Source organism: Chlorocebus sabaeus, chromosome 10 (assembly GCF_047675955.1).
Source record: "Chlorocebus sabaeus isolate Y175 chromosome 10, mChlSab1.0.hap1, whole genome shotgun sequence".
Taxonomy (NCBI): Eukaryota; Metazoa; Chordata; class Mammalia; order Primates; family Cercopithecidae; genus Chlorocebus; species Chlorocebus sabaeus.
The window spans coordinates 118919406-118939833 of record NC_132913.1 but is presented as its reverse complement, the minus strand read 5'-3'; the positions used below and the strand labels follow the sequence as shown (position 1 = coordinate 118939833).

The window sequence follows — 20428 nt, the reverse complement described above, 5'->3', positions numbered from 1 at the left end:
TGTTGAAGATTTATTTTACTCATAAGAAGGGCAAGGCAGATGTTATAACTGGTTCAAAGGAGACATCAAAAAGCACAAATTTATATGGAGTGAAGGAATTGAATTGCAAACAGAGGCAAACTGGTTTTTCCACCGTGGGGGTGTGGGGGGGTGTGTGTGGAAGAGAAGTCAATGGAAACTTCACCTGACAAGACAGTTTGCAAACCCCTCAGTACCTGCAACTTAAAAAGAGGTGCAAAATAGCTCCAAGACTGTGAATGGGGCTGGAAGCAGACAGGTCCGGCTGTGCTTTAGATAATGTATAGTGTTTCATTGGAACAAAAAAGGTTTTCTTCACAATAGCTTAAATAACTATCTGGAAACATTTATTTCTTACAGCCCTAATAACTCTGGGCTCCCCCAAACACCACAATTTCAATCGCTCATTGGACATAACATTTTCCTCCTTTTAGACAGAAACAACAAACACAGATTTATGACTAAGTTACTACTAAGTAAAAAGGAGGGGAGGCTGGAGGCTCTTGGGAGACAGTAGGGTATGGGGGTTAGGCGTGCAGGGCACAGAGTTCAAATTGTGCCTGTCACACAATAGCCGTGGGATCCTTCTCTTAGGGCCCTCCATTTTACTGGTTTACATGGTGTATAACAGGATTCCAGAAGCTTCCCCCTGCTCCTTCTCAGTTTAGGTGCACAGAATAAGTCACCTAGGAACAGGCTTTCTTTGTTAAGAGTAGGATTCTTTGAGTGGTCTCCTTTAGTTATGTAAATGTGGCTGAGTAGGCACCCATTACCCTGGGGGAAGAGTGGAACTGGACTTTTTGAGGCCTGACAAAAGCTGCCCCTTTTCAAGGCCCCTTGGAATGCAGAGCTGGTTGCAGGGGAGGAGGGAACCACTTTGCAAAGCCAGGGCCTTTGAGGAGGAAAGAGTTAAGGGACTAACTTAACTAAAATCTACTGTCTAAAAAGTTGCTTCACCAGGCCAGAGAGAACCTGAGTGAGTCTGTGGGATTCCCCCCCAGACTGTGTAGCTGACTGGGAGCCACAGGACCCAGCACCCCGGCATGCTGCTGCTCTTTGGGGAAAGGTCGTTGAGCTTGTGAGGGTGACTGAGAGAAGGGTAACTTTGTTTTGGAAGCATAGGTCCCACCACAGCCTGTGCAGTGAAGGTAGCCAAGCCTCAGAAGCCACAGGACTGTGCAGGCCCGCTGTTCCACAGCGCCACTGTGTGGAGAGAGAGGGAACAACTGGAGATGATTGCTCAGACTTTCCACAGAACCCTCTCTTTGGAGGAGGGAAACCCCCGAGGTTCTTGGACAATTTGAGAGTGGGTTCCAAGAGGGTGATATTGGATTTTTCTGCCAATAATGATCCACGAGGGATTTGAGCAATCAATGAGAAAAATTAAAAAGTAACTGTATTTGTTTTTTTTTTTTTTTTTTTTTTTTTTTGAGACAGAGTCTGGCTCTGTCGCCCAGGCTGGAGTGCAGTGGCCGGATCTCAGCTCACTGCAAGCTCCGCCTCCCGGGTTCCCGCCATTCTCCTGCCTCAGTCTCCCGAGTAGCTGGGACTACAGGCGCCGGCCACCTCGCCCGGCTAGTTTTTTGTATTTTTTAGTAGAGACGGGGTTTCAGCGTGTTAGCCAGGATGGTCTCGATCTCCTGACCTCGTGATCCGCCCGTCTCGGCCTCCCAAAGTGCTGGGATTACAGGCTTGAGCCACCGCGCCCGGCAAAAGTAACTGTATTTGTACCCTGAGTTAAAGTCATATTGACTACACGTTAACTGTTTACCAGGGTGCCATGCATATGAAATGTGCTCCATAAAATATCAGTTGTTATTACCAGGAAACAAGACTAAATGCCTGATTTACAATGGGCCAGAGTGAGCCAGAGGGAGGGGCGGAGGTGCCTCAAAACTGCCCTCTGCTCCCTCAGGCTGCTGTGAACCCCTGCTCCTTGTCCCTCTGTGCTCAGGATAAAGTTAAAGTACTCCTGAGCCTAGAAGACCTGAGAACCTGCCCTGCCTGCCTCCCAGCCTCCCACCCCTTCTCTCACTGCAGGTCCAGCCCCAAGAGGAGCTCCTTTCTGCTGCAGAATGCATCCACTCCGCTCCCAGCAGCCCTTGGTATACATGGTTCCCTCTGCCTGATCCTTCAGGGGTAGCTGAACCCATAACCGCCTCTGGGCCTCCACCTGGGCCTGGATCCTGTGGCCCATCCATCTCCGTTTTCTGGGTGTCCCTGGGCCGCCCTCTCCCATGCTGAACTGTGAGCCCCAATCCCTTCTCTGCAGCCCAGAGCAGGACCTGGCTTCTGAGGGTGAGGAGGAACAAACAGGGCTGGCATCACAGTCACAGGCCTCCCTCAGAAGCTTCTAGCACCACTTGGTTTAATGCTCAATGCTCTGCTGTGGCAATCTTAAATTCTTTTTTTTTTTTTTTTTTTTTGAGACAGTGTCTTGCTCTGTCACCCAGGCTGGAGTGCAGTGATGCGATCACAGCTCACTGTAGCTTTGACCTCCTGAGCTCAAGGGATCCTCCCACCTCAGTTTCCCAAGGCAATATCTGGCAACTTTGGCCCCAGACAGGTGTATGCCATGACTCTGAGGTCATTTTAAATTTTTTTGTACAAAAAAATTAGCCAGGCATGGTGGCGGGTGCCTGTAGTCCCAGCTACTCGGGAGGCTGAGGCAGGAGAATGGTGTGAACCTGGGAGGTGGAGTTTGTAGTGAGCTGAGATTACACCACTGCACTCCATCCTGGGCGACAGAGTGAGACTCCATCTCAAAAATAATAATAACAATAATAATTTTTTTCATAGAGGCAGGGGTCTCACTATGCTGCCCCGTCTGGTCCCAAATTCCTGGGCTCAAGCCATCCTCCCACCTCAGCCTCCCAAAGTGTTGCAATTACAGGCATGAGCCTGGCCTTTAAAATTCTTAATACCTTTTTAGAACCAGGGTCCTGTAATTTCATTTTGCACTGGGCTCTGCAAATTATGCAGCCAGCTGGGCCAAGAGGGAACTGTGGGAAGACCTGGGCTGAGGGAGAAACAGCAGCAGCACTGTCCCCTTTTCCTTCCTGGGCATCTGAGCGCCCTGGGATTCCCCTGAGCTGGGTACAGGCAGGGAGCTGCTGGCTGGCTTGCTCACACTGCTGCCCGATGCCCGAGTGACTCTTCTCCTGGGGGCATCTCCCTCCCCACCCTGGAGGTCAGCAGCTTGGGCCAAGGTCCCTGGCACAGGGCCATAGGCTATTTCAGTGCTTTCAGGTTGACTGGAAGGGACATCAGGGAGCCCACCGGCCTCTGTACGGCCAACCTAATCCCACCCACTGAAATATTAGCTTCAGGGCCAATTCTGGCCTCACCCTCGGCAGGGACAGGAAGGTATTGGCCCACGCTTGAGCCACAACTCAGCTGTCCACCAGGGCACAGTCAAGGGCCAGGTGCATTGCTAGCTCCCAGGTTTTCCTGTTGCCGTACTCCCATGCCCACTTTAATCCTAGCACTCAGCCCCATCTAAATCCCTTCTAGAAGTCCTTGTGCACCCACCAGCCAAGAACAAGGAACAAGCTGCGTCTTCAGAAATCTCTGGTAACCTTGGCCCCAGACAGGCTCTCTGATGGAGCTGGAAACAGGAAGTTTCACACCAAAAAAAAAACAAAAAAAACAAAAAAAAAGGTCCCATTTTATTGAGAAAATAGTGTCAATCCCTCCATCTTTCCTAGGTGACCCCCGCTGAGGTAGGAGGTGGCAACTTTCTGCACCCACCCCCATGGCTGATCCATCCCTTCACCAGGCAGATGCTGGTCTGCTAGGCCCTGGAGAAGCAGGGTGCGGTGGGGCAGGGCTCTGGAGGGGGCTGGGCTGTGAGGGGCCTGGGGGTGCTGAGGGCAGGCAGCTGGAATGAGGGAAGGGAAGGGAGGACACCACCCCTCCTAAAGCCTGGAGCCTTCTCCCTCCAAATTCTTCATAAATAAAACTTCACAGTAATAGAGGAATGTCCACTTCCAGGGCCAAACCGGCTGCTTTCCAGCCAGGGAGCCAGGCCTGGGCTGGCGGGGGCTGCGGGAGGAACTCGCCTTGGGTGGGGGTTAGCAGCTCCGGGACTTCGGGGGGCCAGGAGCACTGCTCTTCTGCCCTGTGTCAGGGTAGGGGAGGACTGCAGCCCCAGGGAGATGCTGAGGGGTGCTGAGGTAGTCAGAGCGGTCACCCTTCCAGACCTTACAGGACACAGCCAGGAGCCGAGGCCCTGGAGCAGAGGCAGCCCGTCTCCAGGCAGGCCCGGGGCTGCGGAGAGCCTGCTGGGCTCTCTCTCCCAGGAGACCAGGGTGTGGACTGCTGGGTGCCTGTGAGCCTGCACAGGGTTGAGTTTCTCCTGCCAGGGCCACCTGGCCTCTGGGGAGACTGAGGCATTTCACAGAAGACTCTTCCCTGTGAAGACAAGGGGCGGTCACAGACCCATCAGGTCAGGCCTAGTCCAGGTACCTGAGCACAGGGTTCCTCCAGAGGTCACCAGGACCTCCCACCACGTCTGAGGGGGCCAGCAACGGACCCAGGTCAGGAGGGCTGCCAGGGCCTGGCGCCTTGCTCCTCAGAGAGGGCCTCCAGACTGGGCAACTCCAACCGTTCCTGGGCCTCAGTTTCCTAGAATTATCCATACAGGGAGGTCACTTTCTGGCTACCTGCACCCCACCACACCCAGTGGCACGTAGGCCTCAACCCTCCACCTCCCCTTGGGTACCAAGGGCTAGGCCTAGGCACTGCAGCTCCAGCCCCAATACCATGGGGACTCAGGAGCACGTGCCCTGGCCTGTCCCAGTGGCCCGGCTGGGGTCAGAGCACCTGGAGCTTGCGGGAGCAGGTGAGATTGCTGTGCACCAGCCCCCACATGGCCAGCAGCTCAGGGGGCAGCAGCTTGTGCACCACGAGCATGGCGCGGAAAAAGCACGGCTCCTTGTTCATGCGGCTGTTACGGTTGCGGGAGATGCCAAAAGTCTTGAAGCCCTCGTGGGCCATGGGCCGCACGCCCAGCACCTCCAGGCACATGCCCAGAAAGACATCGTCGATCGGGTAGAGCTCCAGGGTGTCGCAGGCATGGTGCAGGCGCCGGGCCAGGCTGCCCGCCATGAGGAAGCCACCACCACCTGCGTACGGGGGATAGCTGGCCTTGCTGTACAGGGCTCCGGGGATGTAGTATTTATTGTCTTTCCTGCGGATGGGCCGAGCGTGCTGCAGGACGTCGCCCACGAACAGGTTTTCCTGTGGCTGCCGGTCAGCCAGAAATTCTAGCAAGTTGGTGGGGTTGACGAAGACATCATCGTCGCCTTTGAAAATGAAGGGGACGTGGGGGCAGTAGATGTCCAGCCACTTGAGGAAGTGGATCTCCTTGAGGGTCAGGTTGAAGAAGGTGTCAAGAAAGTCCCACTGCAGGATGTCGCCGTAGAGGCGGTCTTCATAGGCCAGCAGCTGCTGGTAGTGCGTGCGCTCCTCCTGCTTGGAGGCCGTGCCCAGAAGGAAGAGGGTGCGCACGGCGCCTCGGCCCCTACCCGCGGACTCCCGCTCGCGGCCCCAGGTCTGGCGGATGGCCTCGCGGCGGTCGTGCTGCGTGATGACCGACTTGACAACCACCAGCAGGTAGACATCGCCCCCGCACTTCTCTGGGTGGTTCAGCAGCATGGGGAAGTAGCGGCAGTGGCGGTAGAAGAGAAACTGCCGGAACTGCGGCTCCAGGCCCTTGAACCAGGGCTGGCGGGTCAAGTTGATATTGGCTGAGCAGTTAGTGGTGGTCACGTCCCAAGCCTGGGGCCCCTGAGAGGCCATGGGCGTAGGCGCAGCCACATCTTGCAGGTTCTTCCAGAAGTTTTTGGGGTTCACCAGCTGTCCATTTGGTTTCTGGGCCTTCTGTGGCTCCAGGGTGGGTGGCAGAGGCTCCTGCAGAAACTGACGAGGGGTGAGACTGCGCTGGAACACTGTCAGGGCCACGAGCAGGCCCAGGGCCAGGCACAGACTCCGGTAGACGGTTTTCTTCCTGTGGGGGAGAGTGGCCAGTACAGAGGAGAGAGAAAAGATGAGCCCAGGACTTTCCTGGCGCCCCCCTTGGAAAGCTGGGTGGTCCCAGATGGGCAAGTGGACCTGGGCACAGGCTCAGTACCGGAGCCCCTAAGTGGTCAGGGGAGGGTCCCGCTTCCTCTCCTACCGTGCCCTCTCTCTTGCCCACCCTGCCCTCTCCTCAAGGAGCACTGAGTGGTTTACAACCTCTCTGGGCCACAATTTCTTCTTCCCCCAAATGGGGCTAAAACACAGGACTGGAGTGCTGTATAAAGTGCCAGGAAGTAGGTGTGCAGTTGGGGGAATGCTGTCACCTTATCAGGAAGGTGGAAACCTCTGCCCTGTTTCCCACCCCTGGAACCCCAATGCCTTTCATTTCCCTGTGCAACCTCCACAGCAATAGGTATCGGTATCATTAGATGACTCAGAGCCAGAGTCATTGAGAGGGCACCCTCTAACCCTCTGTGCTGCCTGGGCGCTCCATCACATGTGGGGCACACTGGAGAGCAGCTTGAACTTGGGACCTGAGGAAGACCGGCCCTCCTCCCCCTTCTCCAGTCTGTCCCACGCAACAAAGAGCAGCCCTCATGGTTGATGGAGGCCCAAGGACGCAGTGAGCACCTCTAGCATGGCACTGCCCCTCACCTCTACCGTAACATCCTTAGCTCATAACACCCCATTAGAAGACATGAGGCTCCAGCTCTACTCCCTGGGAGGGGACACATTTGCAGCCCCAGCCCTTGAGGGACCCTCCTTGCCCAGAGACCCCTGTCACACCCATTTCAGAAGGAGAAATTCGAGCTCTCTGCCAGGAGTGCTGGTCGTCCCAAGCCCTGGGGCCTGAGCCCCTGTCCTGAAGGACCTCCTCTCTTCATCTCACCCTCCAGGGGCTGCCAGGACACCTGCCCGACCCTCCCCAGTGGAGACCTGGGGGCTGAGAGCCCTGGGGATGCAGAGTGGCCTTCCAGGGCCAGCCTAGCAGAGAGATGGCGCTGACCTCCAAGGGGGAGGAGCAGGGTGGCAGGAGAGACAGGGAGCCCGTGGAGACGCCTGGGTTGCCCTGAGGGCTGGCCTGGTTGCAGGTCCAGGCCCCAGGGTGAATGCAGGCTGAGCCCCATAGAGCGACATTTTCCCCATAGGGTCCCCAGGTTGCCAGGGCACGTAGTTGGAGGAAGACAGGGGCACCTTAGGTGCAGGCTGGGGGTGTGACCCAAGGTCCAGCTCTCCGGGGAGGGGAACGGAGGGCTCCGGATCCGGCCCTGCCAGCCCTAGGGGTTCCAGGGAAGCCGCCCACCGAGGCCGGGACGGGGGAGGTCGGGGGGTGCACCGGGAGGGCAGCGAGGCCCTGGGCTGCGGGCGCTCCACCTGCCGGGTCCGCTCCATTCGTAGGGAAAGCACGAGAGAGGCGGAGAGGGGCCGGGCGGGCGGCGGCCGGAGGTACCGCGGAAGGAAGCCCCGAGAGGAGGCGAGTGGCCCGGGCGCAGGGGGCCCTCGGGGGTCTGCAAGGGCGAGGGGACCCGGCTGCCGGCAAGACCTGGGGTCACCGCCGGGGTCCTGGAGCGGTGTCCGGGGCCGCGAGGCCGGGGAGCTGAGCGCGGCGCCCCGAGAACCCCCGCCACCCCCCACGGATCCAGGGCCGCGCACCGCGAACATCGCCGCCCCGCCGCGCCCGCCCGTCCGTCACCGGGAAACTGAGGCCGGCGCGGCGCGCGCGCGGGAGCATCTCCCATCCCTGGAGTCCCGGCGCCCGTCGGTGGCCGCAGAGGAGGGAGAGTCCCGGGCCCGCACCCCCGCCCAGGCCCCCGACGGTCCCCCGCCCCACTCACCACAGCGACATGGCGGCCCGGGCCGGAGCGGCGGAGGGGCGAGCAGCTCGCAGCTCTGGGCGCCGCGGCTCGGGCCGGCGGGACGGCGGGCGGGCGGGGACGGAGGCCGGGCCGCGCCCCCGCCGCGACTTTCCTCTTCCCGGCCGCGGGGGGAGGGGCCGGCAGGGGCGGTGGCCCAGGTGCCTTAACCCCTTCGGCACCCCGGGCCCGCCCCGCCGCCGCCTGGCGGGGACCACCCCATTTCTCCGAGACGGCCCCTAGGCTCCCCAAACGCGCCTAGCAGACAGTGTACGGCCGAGGCGGGGCTTCGGAGCCCGCGGGGGTCACCTCCAATCCCGGGGACGCCTGTTCTGGCGGAGCCTCCTGGGGTGGGGGTGGGGGTGGGGGTGGGGGTGGGAGGGTCGCCGGCGCCTCCTGGACTTGTGCGAAACCTGAACACCCGGTCCCCTCCAAGACCCTGGGGCACCCCAAGGGCCGGCCATTTCCCTCTGGCCCCATTCGGACTTGTCTTTGGGGCCAGAGGCAGACAGGGGCCCCTTTTCTCCTTCTGCTACCTTCTGCCCCTGCACCTTTCCCCTGCCCAGGCAGACCCCTTTCCCAGCTGTTGGGCTACTTCGGGCCAGGAGCAAAGCCAGCCACTAGGGGAAGAGGCCGTATGAGGCTGGGCTCCATGTCAGGACTCGCCCAGGCTGTGGCTCTGGAAGCCTTCTTTGTGCCCCCACCCTGTCCCCCTCTCCACTTCTGGGGTTCCTCCGACCTCTGAGGGCTCCCTACCACTAGGGACGGCCTGTTGACCCAGCCCTATCTCCTTTCTTTTTTCACCTATCACTCAAAACCCTTTTTGTCCTCAAACCTTTATTAGTCTGCTTGTGCACACCAGGCCTAGCTGCTGTGGGGAGTGGGCTGACAGAGAACACGGAGGGGGCTTGGTCCAGCCAGGTGACTTCCGGAATCCTCCAGCAGGGAGAGCCATCGCTGGTCCTGCTGTTGCTCAGGTTGTTCTGGTATTGTTCCGGGTTGAGGTTTCGGTGCTTAGCATCCAGCAGGACCTCCAAAATGCCCATAGAATTGAAACGGAAGCACATTGTTGTCCAATCATAACCGCTAACGTCCACCGAGCAGCTACAATATGCCAAACCTGGTTCTCCGCCCATGAACGACTGGTTCACTTAATCCTAGAGGCATGCACTATTATTCCCACCTTACAGGGGAAGAAATGGGGGTGCAGAGGGGAACTCCCAGCCAGCTCAGTGAACAGCTAGCCCAGAGTTAGTAAGCACATCCAGGAGGCCTGCCTGGTCTGAAGGCTGGCTCTGAGCCCTTCCTCAACCTTTTTTCCCGGGGACAGCAGTGACAAGGAGGTACTTTCCTGCCCAGCACACAGGGAGGCTAGGAGTCCCCAGCTGGATCCTAAGCCCTCGAGGCCAGGGTGAGGAGCCCCTTCTGCCCTGTCCTTAAGGTTCAAGGGCCCCTTGGAGGGGGAGGAGAAACTTAAGGTACCATAGAATGTTCTGGAATGTTGTAAGTGCCAATTAGGGAATGTGAAGGGCCTTTCAGGCAGAATTCCAGAGGAGTACCTTGGGGCTGATGCCCTTTGTAATGGCCCTCCAAAAGTTCGAGAGCAGGAGAGGGGCTGACCTGCAGCCCAAAGCCCCTGTTGGCCTGGCTGCCTGCCACTGAGGGCCACCCACAATTCCTGCAGCTCCACGGCTCCCTTCATCCCAATGTCGCCTTGGCTACCCGTTCCCACAGGGCACCAAGCATTTTGCTTCACTGCCCAGGCTTCTGGGTTCCCCACTTCACCCTGCAAGTGTGGCCCTGGTTTGCCTGGCTCCACACAGGTGCCCTCCTGAGAACTGCCTCCCTGGTTTCAGCGCTGACCTCTCACCTGGTGCTGTGGGGTCTCCTCCTCCTGCTGAGGGGTGGACACAGCCGTCCCTGGGAAGGGGTTTTGAGCCAATGTTTGGGGATGGCAGGCATGGGGGTTGGGTCAGAGTCTTGCACTTCCTGGCTGTCACTGGGGGCAGGTGGCTTTTCCCCTTGAGACCTCAATTTCCTGCCAGCTCAGAGCCTTGTGAGGTGACACCAATGAAGCACAGACATAGGCGTCCCCTACATAAAGAGCTTGGTGGAAGGCCGGCTACTGTTAGTGTTATCATTGATGTCCAGCCTACTCCACAAGGCCACAAGCAGCACAAGGACCCGAGGAGGTGGGAGCAGAGGGAGCTGCCCAAGGTCAGCGGAGTGTTTGCCAGAGGAATCTGGTCAGTTGAGACAGGTGGTTTGTCATCATGGAATCATTTGATCTGTGCCTAGGTTGAATTCAGAGAGGGGAAATGAATGACAATTAAATGCGAGTCTCTGATGGTGGGGTGGGAGTGGGGAGTGTGGAGCCAGGCCAGGCTCAGGTCAGCCTCCCCTGTTACTCCAACGTGCTCCCCTGTGGGGCAGCTGAGTCAGTCCCTATGGCAAGCACAGTGGTCCCCACACCGCCAATCTGGCCAGTTCCACCTGCCCCAGCCAGAGGGCAGAGCCCCAGCAGATTCCTGTGGATTTAAGTGAGGCCCCAAGGAAGGCAGGCCTGTCTGCGATGGGATCTGCCTTCCTGCTGTCCCCGACCCTGGCTGAAGGCAGAGTCCAGAGGTAGAGGGAAGTTCCAGAGCAGCGGATCCCAGGAGAAGAGGGTGGGCGAAGAAGAGCTGGCTGCATAGGCTGCAGGAGTCCCAAGCCAAGGTGGAGGTGTGTTCTGTGTCCTTGTCACAAGGCCACTCTGTGCACCTCAGGTTGCTCCCTTGGAGGGGGAAGCTCGTGAGCCGGGACGTTGGAGGACCCCAAGAAATGCCCTCTTCCCCAGTACATCTTTTGGCCCCTCAGCCCATCCCCACCTCCACCTCCACCTCCACTTTCTTTTATATCCCACCCCTTCAACCTTCCAGAATAGGTTGGAATCCGACCCTGCTGGTGACCCCAGCACAGGCCTTTGCCCAGAGGTGAGGGCTGCAGAGACCTAAGGGTGGGAGTATCTGACTGGCCAGAAAACACCCTGGGTCAGTGGCTTGCTGGACAAGGTGGGGGCCAACTTGGGTCAGAGGGACTCCCGAAGCAGAAGGTGAGGAGTCTTGCGTGCCTTGCAGAGAGGTGGCCATTGTGGGGCAAGAGCACGGAGCCCAGCAGGGGCCACGATCAGGCAGCTGTGCTGGCTGTAATCGCCTCAGCGCTGCTGTGATTTTGTGAGCATGTGAGTTAATTTTAGTTGGTGTTTTTGAAAGACCTGAGCAGCAGTCTACCCTCCAGGGGCAGCCACAGCCAGCACTTCAAATGTGGTTGTCTACTGTCACAGCAGAGGGTCTGTGCATTAGCACGGGAGGGTCAGAAATCATTGTTCTGTAGTAAAAAAAAGTGTTACTGAAGATGTATGCCTGGGAAGAAGCACCACAAGTCCCCTCTGCTTGTGCCTGGACGAGCCCAGCCACCAGCAGGGCAGTGCCCTGGGTCTGGAACTTTCTCTGAGTGGTTCTGGGCCCCCAGAGGTGATGCTCCGACTGAAGGTTAGCTAGTCATTGGTGAGCATGTCCTTGAATTCACCCTGACAAAAGCTGTTGTGACAGGACAGAGTGGGACTTCCCTGAGCTCGTGGGCAGAGGCGGGGTGTCTGTTTCTGTGCTTCGTGCTAACAGATGTTTCCAGTAGGGTAGCTGTTGGGTCTGAGAGTTGATTTCATGTAACATGCCACCCGATGGGGAAGTGTGGGGTGAGACCTCCGCTTTCTCAGCTACCTCTGGTCCTTGAAGGCCACCAATATCCACTGCAGAGAACCCGACCCATCCTGCAGGCCAGTGCAGGAGGGACCTCAAGGCTGCTGAGTCAAGGGGGTCACTGCCCAGACAAGCACTGGGGGAGTGCCCCCAGGTAAACTGGTGTTCCCCAAAAATGGTTCCCGTGTGAAGCCAAGGCAGTGTCTGGATCGAGGGCAGAGGGAAGGGAAGTAGGGAGGGAAAATGAAAAGGGAGAACACATTTCTTCGGGGGACAGGTCTTTCCTGTGAAGGGGTGGGAGGAGGAGGAGGCCAGGATGGAGCAAGCAGAGAGGTAGGAGGAGATGACCGTGTCTTCAAGGCGTGAGGTGGTCTGGAGTCTGGGAAGTCGCCTTGCCCAAGGGAAGACTGGGCTAGAAAGAAGCCCAGATCACAAGGCGTTCAGCCGAAACAGGAAAAAGTTTAAAGAGGCTGCATGCGGCTGGGCGCCGTGGCCCACGCCTGTAATCCCAGCACTTTGGGAGGCCGAGGCAGGCAGATCACTTGAGGTCAGGAGTTCGAGACCAGCCTGACCAACATGGTGAAACCCCGTTTCTACTAAAATACAAAAATTAGCTGGACGTGGTGGCAGGTGCCTGTAATTCCAGCTACTTGGGAGGCTGAGGTGGGAGGATCGCTTGAACCCGGGAGGCAGAGGTTGCAGTGAGCCGAGATTGTACCATTGCACTCTAGCCTGGGCGGCAGAGTGAGACTCCATCTTAAAAAAATAAATAAAAAGGCTGCAAGCAGGGCCCTCATAGAAGCAGCATGCCAGGAAGCATGCCAGGCAGCATCCTGCTGCGGCGAACCCTGAGGTGCCCTTCCATGGCCCAGTCCTGCCCAATAAAGCCCAGCCCAACAAGCAGGAAGACACCTTGCCCTCCCCGAGGAGGTGCTTCTTACCAGTTCCAGAGCCTGCATGCAGAGATGCTGCCTAGGAGACTGTAATTCCCCAGAGATTCCCAGTGATTCTCAAAGTGTAGGCAGGTTTGTGAACCACCGGCTTTGAGCCCTCCAATCCCTGCTCTCTTGGTTGGCCTTGAGCCAGGGCCAGAGGAGGCCACTGCTTCACTGAACCTGGGCAGGAGAAGGACAGAATGGGGAAGCAGCAATGGAGGAGATTGGAGCCAGAAAGGAATGAGTTAAGGAAGTTAAACATTCCCACTGAAATAGGTGGCAGTTGAGGAAGCAGACGTGGGTTTAGGAGCTTGAGAAGAGTGGAAGAGGGTGTCCACAGCCTCTGTGCAGGATCTGAGAAGGTCAGGGAGGAACGATGAGGCATGTCGAGCACCAGGCAAAGGTGCTCCCGGGAAACCCAGCTGTGCGGTTCCAGGCAGGTATTGCCCAGGGCTCCTCTGGTTGTGAGAGACAGCAGCCTCACCCAAGGTGGCTCCAGCCAGAGGGATTTGTTGGCTCATATAACAGGATCCCCTCTCCCTCCACAGCCTCTCTCTCTGGACAGTTGCCCAGCCCCTGGCAGTTCCCTAAGGTCCGTGGGCGTCTTCATGAAGAGCAGGAGAAACACGGGCTCACACGCGGGCTGAGGCATTTGTCACCTCATCTCAGGGACCTCAGAGAAAAGAGAGATTTTTCCCTCTCTCACCTCCATATACAGATGTCCAGGGAAGGACTGTCACTAGTCTCGCTTCGGTCATGTCCCCAACCTGGGCCAATGATCACGTTGGGGAGGCAGGGGTACCACGGTTGGCCAGGCCTGGGTTATGCATTCCCTTCTGTGTTTGGGACAAGTCCTGAGATTTGCAGCCTCATGGGAACAGCCTGGAGTGGGCAGATCCATCAAAAGAAGCTGCTGTTATCACGAAAACCCAGTTCCAGAGGCTCACTCAGCAGCCGCAGAGATGCCCGGGCCCCGTCTCCCCTCATGCCAAGCCCCTGGGACTCTCAGGTCATCCAAAACAAAGTCCTAGATGAGAGTCCCCGAAGGCCGGAGAATCGGGTGGGAGGTGCTGGGAAATGCCTCCACACATGCTCCTAATCACCCCTTCTTTCTGGGGTGGGGGGAGGCCCAGGCTGGTCAGCGGAGGGAGGACGAAGCTCCTTCTGGGGCTGAGCAGCTCTCTGGACTCCTTCCTGTGGCCAGGCACCCACTGGCTGCTCTGGGCTTTTTGGGTGTGGGACCCAGGCAAGTCAGGGTAGAGCTGGGCAGCCAGAGAAAGAAGCTGGAGTTCACAGATGCTGAGGAACTGGAAGCCCAGCAGAGAGGGTTCAGAAGGCAAAGGAGTGGAGCAGCACGCCCCAGACACAGGGCGGTGGGGCTGCACCTAGGCGACTGTCGGCAGGGGCGTTGTTGGGCACACATGGACACACACTCTCACAATCACTCACACACACGCAGAAACATGCAGGCATATGTGTGAACCCAGACACATAAGCACACACACCCAGGGACATGCATGCACACACAGACACGCGTATTTGGAGAGACACAAACCACACCTATACACAGAGGTCAGATACACAGACATGCACGTAACCCTCACACGTACACACTCACACACCTGACATCCATGCACACTTGGTAAAAAACACAGACACACCCATCCACACACACACAGCCAGAGACACGCGCGCGCACACACACACACACACCATGCCATGGTCTTTCCCAGGTGGAAGGGGCCTCCCCCAGCCAGCTTATCTGCTACCAGTGAAACTCTGCCTGGTAGACCCTTGGGAAGGGGCTTAGGACCAGGCAGGGCCGTGTTACATCCGTGAGCAGCCCTTGTGATCCTTGCTCAAGTCCTCAAGTCTGTGCCTCCCATGACCTTCAGGGCCCTCTGGGCGCTGTCCACACACCCTTAACACCACCCGCATCTGCCCCCCCCCTCAATCCAGCAACCCTGTCTCCGTTCACTCAGATCCCAGCTTCCTTCTGCTCAAATGTGCTCTCCCCACTGCCTTTGAGAATCCGGTGAGTGCCTGCTCATCTTTCAAAACCCACCTCAAATGCCCCCTCCCTTGGAGCAGGCGCTCCCTCCTTGGCCGGCGCTCCCCTGCACGAGCCTCCTCTGTCTGTCCCTCCTCCACCTGTCCCACCACACGGGGCACTGCTAGGAGCAGGGACCGGCCCTTCCGTGTTCCTGGTGGGCAACACGCAGGAGGGCGGGGCTGATGCCCACTGGCTGAGCAACTGCAGGACCACATCGCCAGCGTGGCCGCCTGGAGGAGACCCGGGCAGGGAGGGAGGGCAGCCATATTCAGAGGGCAGTGGGGTGTGCCCACCCCAGGGAGCCCGGGGCGGCCTGGGCAGATGTGCAGAGCCTCAGCCCCACCCCCAGCACACACTGCCACACATTCACCCATGGTGGGCATTGTGCCCCTCGTCCTGGACAGCTGGGCCCAGGCAGCACCCTCCCCCAGGCCACCATGACTCACATCCCACCCGCCGGGCGGCCGGCCTGGGTACACACAGCCTCCTTTCAGCCCCACGGCCTCAAACACTAGCTTAGTCTTCCCTCTCGGGCACCTCCCCTCCCAGGCTGGTAGCTCAGCCCCATGCTGAGGCCACGCGGAGGCCTGCTTCCTCTCCGGAGCACAGGGCTCCCTGTCTCTCGTCACCCGGCTGCCGTCCAAGCTGGCCCTGAATGGCTGCCTTTTCATGGAGCAGAGCCTGGCCAGGTGCAGGCTGGGCAGCCCTGCTCCCACTGGGCCTGCCAGATCTCTCTGCCTGTGGCTCTGCTGCCCTGGGAGAGAGGTGGGCTGGAGAGCTGGAGGGCTCCAGAGGTCCTTCCCAGCCTCTGGCCAACGGCCTACTCACACACACATGAAATCTCCTCTTCACACACACCCTCCTCTCTGCTTCTCCAGCAGCCCTACAGCCTGGCCAGGCACAGATTCTTATTAGTCCCATTTTACAGAGAAGGAAACTGAGGCGGGTCGGTGGTGGGGCTGGGACTTGGTGCCAATAGAGTAGCATTAATAATGCAACCTGGCCAGGCATGGTGACTCACGCCTGTAATCCTAGCACTTTGGGAGACTGAGGCAGGAGGATCGCTTGAGCTCAGGAGTTCAAGACCAGCCTGGGCAACACAGTGAGACCCCCCATCTCTACAAACATTTTAAAATTAGCAGGGTGTGGTGGTGTGTGCCTGTGGTTTCAGGAGGCTGAAGTGAGAGGAGGCTGAGGCTGAGGTGAGCCTGGGAAATTGAAGCTGCAGTGAGCCATGATTGCATCACTGCTTTCCAGCATAAATGATAATAAATAATAGTAATATTATTAAATATTTTCTCAAAAAAAATTAATAGTGTGGCCTCACAGGGTTGCAGTGAAGCACTAAGGCAGCAGCCTCCTTGAGCACCGCTAGCAGGTCCACAGGTGGCCCCCATGATGATAATCACAACATCATTTCTGAGTTTGTAGCTGGCACCTCTCTCCATATTTTAGTAGAGAACTCACTCCTCTAGTCTCAGGGGTGACCTCTCGGCCAGGTTGAACCAGTCATGGTACCTTATACCCCTTGCACCCCAACAATGTGCTTGGTCCAAGCGATGGGCCTGTGACCTGAGCTGGGCCAATCAAGGCTCTTCCCGGGGCATTTTCAAAGGGCACTGGTCTCTGATCATCAGGGTTTTCAGGGTGTGACTCTGAATATATTGGGGAAATGCTGTGCTGTGCGCCCCAGGCCCCTTCGCTGCAGGGAAAAGACTAAAACAACACGCAAAGCAAAACAGAGAAGCCAGAGTCTGAACAGGGCTGGAATCCTGGTTTCGAGGCCCTGCAGTGGGCAAATGAATGCCCTTTCCCCAAAGATATCCACACCCTTGTCCTGGACCCTGGGACTATGTTACATACCCTTGTCCTGGACCCTGGGACTATGTTACATACCTTTGTCCCTGGACCCTGGGACTATGTTATATACCCTTGTCCCTGGACCCTGGGACTATGTTAGGTCACAGGGAAAAAAGGGCCTTCGCAGATGTAATTAAGGTCATGGACCTTAAAAAAGAAAAATTGTCTTGGATGATCTGGGGTGGCCCAACCTAATCACACGAGTCCTTAAAAGCAAGGAACTTTCTCCGGCTGGAAGCAGAGGTGATGCAGCAGAAGAGAAAGTTGCAGATTCTGGGCATGAGAAGGCTTTGGCCTCCTTTACTGGACCCATATTTGGTCCAGAGACACCAGAGGGGTCCTTGAGGAGCCAAGAGCAGCCCTGGCTGATACCAGCCAGGAAACAGGAACCTCAGTCCCACACCCTTAAGGAACTGGATGCTGCCCATGCTCTCATGAGCCTAGACCCAAGATCTTCCTGAGCCTCCCGGTAAAGCCCCGGTGGCTGACAGACACCTTGATTCCAACCTTATAAAATCCTGAGCGGAGAACTAACTGAGCCGGCCTGGACTTCTGACCTGCAGAAACGGTGAGAGGGTCAATGTGAGCTGTTTTAAGCCACTATGTTTGTGTGGCAATTTAGGTGCCACCCTGCCTCCCCTGGTTTGGTTACAGGAGCCAATAATTTTTCAACTGTGGTTTTGGTCACTCATGACTGAAGATTCCAGACTGATGCTGTTATTGTGATCTGTCTCCCACAAACAGCTTGCCCTAGCAGCTGGGGAGGAGACAGGGGCACCAGAGCATGGGGAAAGTTTTGGTGGGGGCAGCAAAGGCTGTGAGAATGACAAGTCTTCTTGAGCATCAGAGTTTTCTTTTTTTTTCTTTTTGAGACATGGTCTCACTCTGTTGCCCAGGCTGGAGTACAGTGGCACAATCTTGGCTCACTGCAGCCTTGACCCTGGGCTCAAGTGATCCTCCCACCTCAGCCTCCCAAGTAGCTGGTACTACAGGCATGTGCCACCCCATCTGGCTACAGAGCTTTCAAAAGTTCTTCTAGAAGACCCAGATCTACCCCTTCCTCACTTAAATAGATGGACCCCTCCCTCCACCCCAGTAGGTCTGGGGTCACTGGGGAGAGAAAGCACACCTGGGAGCCTGAGATAAGTGACTTGTCTGAGAATGTTCTATGGTGGCTTGGTCAAAGCCTGCAAAGGTTGGCAGTGTCAAAAGAAAGAAAATCGTGATTCCAAGGAAGATTGGGAGCAATAGGAAAGGTTGGTGCCTTTACTACATGCAGAGGTCCACTAGATAGATAGACAAGAAGAGCCCAGGAGAGAAATACGGCAAAGAGTTCACAAAAGAGATGTAAAGCCAGCTCACAAACAAGTAAGCAAGAAATAAAAAGAAGGTAGAAATAAAGACAGAAGCAAGGACAGGAGGAAAGGAGGGAGAGAAAGGAAAGGGGAGAGATGCCATTTGCCACCAATGGCAGGAGAACACAGCATCCAAGCTCCCAAGTTGCACCTCCCTGCCCCAGGCCTCCCTCCCCAGCTGCAGCCTGCCCTGCTCACCTCCTGGGACATCTCAAGGTACCACCACTGTTTCTTCAGCCCTCTGGAGCCATGTCCCCTAGCACCTCTAGTCTTCCTTCATCTACAGCCAAAGTCCCCCGGCCAGCCTGCCTCATCCTTTGCTCTGCTGGACACAAGCACTGATTGAGCAACAAGGGCATACATGCCTAGGGCCAGGCACTGAAATGGAAACAAACATTTCTTAGACACAGCACCAAAAGCATGATTCATACAGAAAAAAATTGATAAATTGGACTTCATCAAAATTAAGAACTTCTGCTCTTTGAAAGACATTTGGAAAAGCATGAAAAGACAAACCATAGACTGGGAGAAACTGTTTGCAAAACCCATGTCTGATAAAGGGCTTGTATCAAGACTATGTAAAGAACTCTCAAATGTGATAAATAAGAAACAAACAACCCAGTCAAAACATTAGCAAAAGATTTGAACAGACACCTCACCAAAGAAGACATTTGGATGACAAATACTCCCATGAAAAGTTGCTCAATGTCATTAGTCATTAGGGAGACACGAATTAAAGCCACAATGAGAAAGCACTACACACCTATTAGAATGTTTGAATTAGAAAGACTGACCATACCAAGTGTTGGTGAGGATGTGGAGCAACTGGAAGGAACTCTCATACACTTCTGGTGGGAATATAAATTGGTATAACTTTGGAAAACAGTTGGACGTTTTCTTTCTTTCTCTTTTCTATTCTTTTTTGTAGAGACAGGGTAGCAGTATGTTGCCCAGGCTGGTCTCAAACTTCTGGCCTCAAATGATCCTCCCATCTTGGCCTCTCAAAGTGTTGGAATTACAGGCATGAGTAAACGCACCCCACCAGGATGGTTTCTTAATAAGTTAAATGTATACTTTTATACGTTTTGAAGAGAAACAAAATGTGTGTCCATACCAAGATGTGTACATGAACGTTTATAGCAGCTTTATTTGTAGTAGGCACAGATACCAATTGTGACATATCTATACAATGGAATACTACTACTGATGAAAAGGTCTAGGCCAGGCACTGTTGTTCATGCCTGTAATTCCAGCACTTTGGGAGGCCGAGATGGGTGCATCATGAGGTCAGGAGATCGAGACCATCCTGGCTAACACAGTGAAACCCCGTCTCTACTAAAAATACAAAAAAATTAGCTGGGCGTGGTGGTGGTGGGTGCCTGCAGTCCCAGCTACTTGGGAGGCTGAAGCAGGAGAATAGTGTGAATCTGGGAGGTGGAGCTTATAGCGAGCCGAGATCACGCCACTACACTCCAGCCTGGGCGACAGAAAGAGATTACATCTCAAAAAAAAAAATAAAATAAATTAATACAAATAAAAAAATAAATAAAAAGGACTAAATTATTGGTGCACACACCACAACAGGGATGATTCTCAAAATAATTATTCTGAATGAAAGAAGCCAGACAAAAATCTATCTTGTGTGATGAGGTGTCCTCGCTGTGGGTGAGGGCAGAGGGGCAGGGGCAGGGCCAGGGCAGCGTGCTGCAGGGTCTTGGGTCGGGAGATAGGGCTGCCAGGTCAGAGCCCCCTGGGTGGGGTATGAACCTCAGCCAAGGCATTGCAGCACCTGCCTGTCCCCACCCACCTATCTTGCCTTACATTGTATGTATAAAATTCTAGAAAGTGCAGACTAATCTATCATGACAAGAAATGTGAATTGCCTAAACATGGGGTGAGGTGGGAGGAATTACAAGGGGCCCAGAGGAAACTGCTGGGAGTGATGTTTACTGTGTCGATCTTGATTGTGGCCATGATTTTATGGTTGTTTATATACGTCAAAATTTACCACATTGTATACTTTAAACATAGAGTTGATTGCTGTCAATTATACCCCAATAAAGCTGTTAGACCTCTGTGACACATGTGCTGCCCTGGGGAGTTTGTGGTTTTTGGAGGAGGCAGAATTGAGGCCCAGCAGTAGCCACAGCCCGGAGTGACCCCAGTGTGTGGTGAACTCAGGAAGGGAGCCCTGCATTGCGACCGGAAGCTGAGCAACATAGACAGCACCTGGCCTCCTTAGAGTGCAAGCTCCCAGGCCTGCGAGGCCCTACCTGGGTGACCCATATGCACATTCAAGTTTGAGCTTGTACCAGGCCCCGACAGGACACCGTGGGAACAGTCCCAGGCCCTCCCTGCCCTCTCAGAGCAAGGACCTCACAGTGCATTCAGTGACAGGGAGGAGAAAGTTCTGAGAGCTGGAGGTGGAGAGGGGCAGGAAGCTGAGGAGCTGAGGTCCCAGCAGAGCCCGAAGGTGGCGTGCGGTGGCATTGGGAGAAGCAGGCAGGGACCAAGGCACGCAGGGGCCATGGGCCAGGGGGACAGAGGCAGGAGCCAGAGCTAGGAAAACCCAACTCTGCATCCCAAAGGGTCAAGC

General features: G+C 56.1%; 1 protein-coding gene across 1 annotated transcript; it reads right to left on the bottom strand.

The window, feature by feature from the left end:
• Positions 1–3661: 3661 nt before the first annotated feature.
• On the bottom strand, positions 3662–8150 carry B3GNT7 (UDP-GlcNAc:betaGal beta-1,3-N-acetylglucosaminyltransferase 7). The gene is made up of 2 exons (XM_007966615.3): positions 7875–8150; positions 3662–6028 (listed from the first exon to the last, which is right to left on the bottom strand). The coding sequence occupies exons 1-2, from the start codon at positions 7883–7885 to the stop codon at positions 4834–4836; spliced, it is 1206 nt and encodes a 401-aa protein (XP_007964806.1). The 5' UTR covers positions 7886–8150; the 3' UTR covers positions 3662–4833.
• Between the last annotated feature and the right edge of the window lie 12278 nt (positions 8151–20428).